At 31.8% G+C, this 6,777-nt stretch overlaps 1 protein-coding gene across 1 annotated transcript; it reads right to left on the reverse strand.

Annotated features, from left to right (window-relative positions):
- Nucleotides 1–3,383: 3,383 nt before the first annotated feature.
- On the reverse strand, nt 3,384–4,508 carry LOC131008960 (protein FAR1-RELATED SEQUENCE 5-like). The gene has a single exon (XM_057936147.1). It carries the CDS (start codon nt 4,506–4,508, stop codon nt 3,384–3,386), a length of 1,125 nt encoding a protein of 374 aa, XP_057792130.1.
- Between the last annotated feature and the right edge of the window lie 2,269 nt (nt 4,509–6,777).

The raw sequence follows: 6,777 nt of genomic DNA on the forward strand, positions 1-6,777 counted from the left end.
AACAAAAAGAAGGACAGGAAGAACAAGAAAAAGATGAACAGGGAGGAGAAGTATTTGAGAACCAGCAAGAACCACAAAAAGAAGCATTTGACAAGGACGAGGAAGAACCACAAAAAGGTGGACAGAAAGAACAGACAGAGACAGGAGAAGAGAAAGAACAGGAAGGCCAGGTAGAAAAAATACTTGAAAAATTCAAAAAACATGTAGAAGAAATTAAATAATTAATATATAATGCATACCTTAGATCACTACAATGCATGTTTTCATACATATACATGCATATGAACAGGGGAATGACGATAAACAACTTGGAGACAACGTGATAGATGAAATGGAACAACACACTGCACAAAATCAATTCGAAAACGAAATGGAAAAGGTACAAATAATATATAATTCAGTTTTAAGGTAAATAATGATTCAAAAATTTACATATATATGTATACAGGTTGTTCAAGAAGCTGAGAAAAAACACAGCAAGAAAACGACAGAACAGGCCAAACAGTTTGATGAAACTGTTTGGAAAAAATTGGAAGATCAAGCAGCAGAAGCGAGAAAGAAATTGGAACAAGAGGCACTTGCAGAAAGACAAAAACAGAGGCAACTGCAGATGGAAATGAAAGCAAGACTGGACAACCTCAAAGCAGTGAAGTCAGAAAAAAATAACAAAGGAAAAAGGCAAAAGAAAGCAGGAAGAAGAAGAGGTAATGATTCATATTAATAATACTTTTATTAGACAACAATTATAACATAAAATATTACCATATTTTTAGAAATTGGATGACACTCCTACAAAGAGGAGAACTACCAGAAGCAATACTGAACCTGCGGAAGAAGTGCCTGTCAAGAGGGAGACAAAAAAGACAGCAATGCTAGTATCGCCTTTCGCAAGACGAGCACTAAGCGCTTCAGAAAGCATGACAGCACAAGAGAACCAGCTAGCCTACTTTGCTCTGCACAGTAACGAAGACACCATGTATATTTATTTTCTAAGTTTCTTTTATTGTCTGTAGATTTATTTTACAAAACACATCAACAATTTAACATAAACATAAATGCATAACAGGAATGAAATCCTATTCAAGAACAAGGAAACGCAGCTCCCCAGACAAGAGATAATGTCGATGAAACATGGTGAATACATAAACATATCAGTAATTGATATCTGGAGCAGGATTCTGAATGAAAACGAATCAGTCCGTTCAAAGGATTCACCAGTCAGATTCTTTGCTACAACAGATCCTTCTGTAAGTATAATAAAATTATCTTATATTTAATATTATTCATTTATACATGATAGCTAACAATTATTTCATAACAAAATTATACTATACAGCTCATCACAATCAGCATGCCAAATACCAACTGGTCCAATGAAAAAATGCAAGAGGTTTTTCAAGAAAAGTTTCAGTATGAACTAGATAACACCAAAAACATTCAGCTCAAGGAAATAGATATGGTATGTAATAAATATATTCAAAACTTACACATATAAAACTTTAACACATTCTAACTCACATACTTTAATTGTTTTTGCAGTTCTTCTTCCCTATTTATAGGTATGAACACTATTTTCTAATATGCATCGACATAAGGGTGGGAACAGTGTTCATATTGGACAACAAAAATCAGACTGCAGTTGACTGTAACTTTGAAAAATACAATGAAATGTGCATCAAGTTGGTAAGTTCCTAAAAACATTTATATATAGTGTCAATTTCATAGTATGTAATTATATAAATAATAGTTAACTAAATGTTAATAAATCTTAAACCAGGTGGAATTCATGAAGAATTTCTTGGGAACAAGAAAAATGGCAGCAAAGGCAAAGAAGCTAGACAACCCCACATTCACAGTTCCAACGATAACAAGGGCCGAGAAACAAAATAGCACCGACTGTGGCATATACGTCATAAGACACATGGAAACATTTAAGGGGGACGTAAACAGTTGGAGGCACGGACTGACCAATAAAGCAAAAAAGCAAATGATGAGAATGAGGATGAAGTATTGCGCATACATACTCAGATGTGACTGCAACGAGCAAAAAGCACACAACCTGAAAGAAGCAAATATCTTATACAGAGTATCATGTGCTGATGGGCCATTGAATCTGCCCAAAATACTTCTTCCTTAGCTCATCAATTCTTGGCTTGATCACTGGATGTGAATAGGGGTTTAAGCTGTGACTTTAAACATGATTTTGAATGTCTATGGCAAACAACTAACAATCTTTTTTTTTTCTTTCCTTTATTGATGTGTCGATGAAAAACAGTGATGTTTCCAGGTTATTTTGATGTCCTAGATTATGATATTTTGATGAAATTTTATTATGTCTCCAGGCTATCATATATTTTTTTAATTTGTACAGTATCTCCAATTTACATGCATAATTTCGTACACTAATGTGCAAATATTACTACATGAAAATGCATAAAACTTTAACTACAAATAATTATTTTTGTAAATACATTTAAAAAAAAACCCTATACACTAAACAATAATCTCTAAACATAATTAAACACTAAACCCTAAACACTAAAATCTAAACCCTAAACACTAAAAACTAACTAAACCCTAAAAACTAAACCCTAAACACTAAACCTTAAAAACTAAACCCTAAAAACTAAAAACTAAACCCTAAAAACTAAACACTAAACTAAACACTAAAAACTAAAAACTAAAAAATAAAAAATAAACCCTAAACACTAAACCCTAAACACTAAAAACTAAACCCTAAACACTAAACCCTAAAAACTAAACCCTAAAAACTAAAAACTTAAACCCTAAAAACTAAACACTAAACTAAACACTAAAAACTAAACACTAAAATAAAATATTATAAAACGTGTCTATATACAAAAAATGCATATACTGTTAACTAACAATGCATATATTGCATAATCAAAAACAAGAAATGCATATACTGCATAATCAAAAACAAAAAATGTAGATACTGTTAACTAACAATGCATAATTAATATATATACGAAAATACATAATAGTTTTGTGTAACTTATACTGTTAACTAACAATGCATATTCGAACACAAAAATGCATCCACTGTTAACTAACAATGCATAATTAAAAACAAGAAATGCATATATTGCATAATCAAAAACAAGAAATGCATATACTGCATAATCAAAAACAAAAAATGCAGATACTGTTAACTAACAATGCATAAATATATATACGAAAATACATAATAGTTTTGTGTAACTTATACTGTTAACTAACAATAAAATACATAACAGATAAAACAATAATGTATAATATAGAACAATAATACGCAAAACGTAGAAAAATGAAATATTTCAATTATTTATGTAAATCTTAATCAAGAATACTATACAAAAAATGTAGAATAAAATATAAAAAACCTATTTAATAGCACGTTCCTGATCACAATTACGAGCATGATGGTTCACCATCTCTTTGCAATTGCCACATCTTCGTTTCGGTTTATTCTTATCCCTTAAAGCCTTCTCAATCCTCGACTTCAAACGACTTCCACTACCTTTTGTCTTCACAATATCAGGTGGGTGAACATCAACTACTTCAGGAGGTGCACCACCATAAAACTCATTAAAAAGATCACCATTTGAACTGCTAGAACTATTCACACACAAAGAATCATGCACACTTTTCAAAGTTTGAAATAACTTCTCCATCTTTACAGAATCACCTTGAACCAAACCTATACAACTATAAGCTAAAGAATATAACTGAGAGAGAGTATCTGTCCCACCAGAATGTGTACTTCCACCAACGCAAATTCCTTTTGTCCAACGCTTTAATATATATTGATCAAGAATCCTCTGAATCTTAACATTCTTCAACACACAAAATACATGCGAACAAAGCCAACCACACCTCACAAAGTGCTTGCAATCACAATTGCAACTATAGTCAGCCAAATTATAAGTGACACTAAATTTACCACTTTCACCATCTTCAACTACATAAACATTCTCGCCGACACCAGTCCTAATCTCCAATATGCAGCAACTGAAACTAGCTGAAACAATCTGCTTTTGAACCTCAACAAACATCCCACTAGTATAAACAGTTGCTGCATGCCTTTCAATTGCCAGATCTGTCACCAACTTTGGGAAACAAGAAACATCAACACTATTGAGACGATCACACTGATTTCTTTGAGCTTCAATAGCACGCTCAAAATGAATAAAGAATTCAATCAGATTTGCACCCCTATTGAAATACCTACGGAAAAAACTATTCTGACTCTCAGACATAGACGTTGTCTTAAATAACCCACTCATATGACAGTCTCTAAAAAATAAAGGAATCCAATAACTACGCTGAGCAAACATAGAATCAAACCATTTATCACCAACCAAACCATACTTCTCCATTAAATCATTCCATCTTCGTTCAAAACTCAAAGGCTCAGTAAACTCAGACCATGCAAGACGATTAAAATCCTTTTTAAACTGTAAATCGATCTTAAGTCGATGTGGAACCTTATCCATAACTTTAACCATGATATGCCACATGCAAAATCGATGACGCGTATCATATAAAATACGTTCAACAGATTTTTTTAAAGCTGGATCTTGATCTGTAATAATCATCCTTGGTCTTCTCCTCATGCATTCAACAAACTTCTCAAGAACCCATGATCTCAAGAACCCATGAATATGATTCCTCATCCTCATGAGAAATTAGACCAGCACCAAAGGTCACACAACTTCCATGATTATCTTTACCAGTGAATGGCACAAATATAAGATTATATCTGTAGCAACAAAATAAAAGAAAAACATACTTAAAACACAACTCATAATGCTATATAACAAGATGCACAACATATATCATAAGTATGCATACCTGTTAGTTGAGTATGTCGCATCAAATGATACAGATTCACCAAAAGCATCATATTTCTGAATTGATAAAGGATCAGCCCAAAACAGACTTGTAAGTTTATCAGAACTATCAACTGCATATTCAAACTGAAAATCGCTACAAATTTCACGCTTATTGAACAAATTATTCAATAGAATCTGAGCATCAGAACCAAGAACATATGCACGCAAATCACGTGCAAAATTCTTAAAATCCACCGCTGTACATCCAACTTTATCATAACCCCCAACCAATTCCTTAAACAAATGGAATGATTTAACATGACCAATATTGGTTTTAACATAGTTCAATACAAACTTCTTATGCCCATGATCCAACTTACGATTAGACAACATAAAATGTTGAAGATTATCTGAAACAAATCGATGACTATGACCCTTAATAAAATTCACAATAGTGTAAGAACCACCATCAACAACACGAAGAATAATACGAGCTTTGCAATCTACTCTTGTACTCATCCTAGATCTAATATTTCCACCAGATTTACTCAACCCTTCCCGACTACAAAAATAAGTCTAGAAATAATCACCCCAGATTTCTTACGCTTAACGGCACCAAGACGCGACTTAAACCCACAACGCTTAGCATAAGCCATATAAAACTTTTCACCATCATCTAATGAAGAAAAATTCTTCCCAACAATAGGTTTAAACTCATCATCACATTGAGGTAAAAAACATTGTATCAGAAATTGAACTCTGATCAGAAAAAACACCATCTGCAAATAAAAATAAAAATGAATCATAATCTCAAAAATCCAAATGCATAATGCATAACAACGGGAATGCATAATCTAAAATAACCAAATGCATAATTCATAAACAAGAGAATGCATAACATATATTATCAAAATAAATACATCCGATAAAAATAAAATATTTAAACACACATGCATAATACGAACCACTAATATGCATATATATATTAAAAAAATGCATAATGCATAAAAATGAGAATGCATAAAAACGAGAATGCATAATATCAAATAACCAAATGCATAATTCATAAACACGAGAATGCATAATATATATTAGCAAAATAAATACATCCGATAAAAATAAAGTATTTAAACACACGTGCATACATAATCCGAACCACTAACATGCATATATATATTAAACAAATGCAAAATTTAAAATAAAGATTTAACGTAAAAAAAATATAGCACAACACATAAGTTAAAATAAAAAAAACTAAACAGAAAATATAGATTTCATATCAACACATAACGCAAACGTAATTTCCGATTTATTATACATAATGCAGAAGAAAAAAATGATAAAATCATCAAACTAAAGAAAATAAAAATATGAGGAACAAATAATATTCATCACGAAGAACAACGAATTAAAAAAAAACAACTAACTGAACAACGAATAATCAATACATGATTCATCAATTCAAAACACAATAAGAACTAACTGAACGACGAATAATCTCACAAATGAAGAGAATCGTCATGAACGTCAAATAACAAACAATACCTGATTCCTCAATCGTCATGAACGAGAAAACAAACGATTCTCACAGATGAAGAGAATCGCAATGAATATAGAAACACAAGCGCGAAGACTGCGAGGTAAAAAAATAACAGACGACGAGGTAAAACGAAGTAGCATGCGAAATATAATCTAAGAATTAAAAGACGAAAATACCCTTCCGCATTTAAAAATTAGGTTTAAAAATCGGATCAGATCTGGACCGTACAAAAAAATAGATCAACGGCTGATATTAGGATCTACGGATCTATTATAAGCAATGGGATCTATATGATCTCATTCCTATATATATATATATATATATATATACTTAAAATCCGTCCCAAATAAATGCATGCTTGTTACCCAAAAAAATCATGCATGTTACCAAGTGAATTATGCA

This window comes from Salvia miltiorrhiza, chromosome 1, assembly GCF_028751815.1.
Source record: "Salvia miltiorrhiza cultivar Shanhuang (shh) chromosome 1, IMPLAD_Smil_shh, whole genome shotgun sequence".
Taxonomy (NCBI): Eukaryota; Viridiplantae; Streptophyta; class Magnoliopsida; order Lamiales; family Lamiaceae; genus Salvia; species Salvia miltiorrhiza.

Bases quoted from the DNA above. Each gene is read 5' to 3' on its own strand.
- LOC131008960 (XM_057936147.1), bottom strand. From the start codon at position 4,508: ATGGTTAAAGTTATGGATAAGGTTCCACATCGACTTAAGATCGATTTA.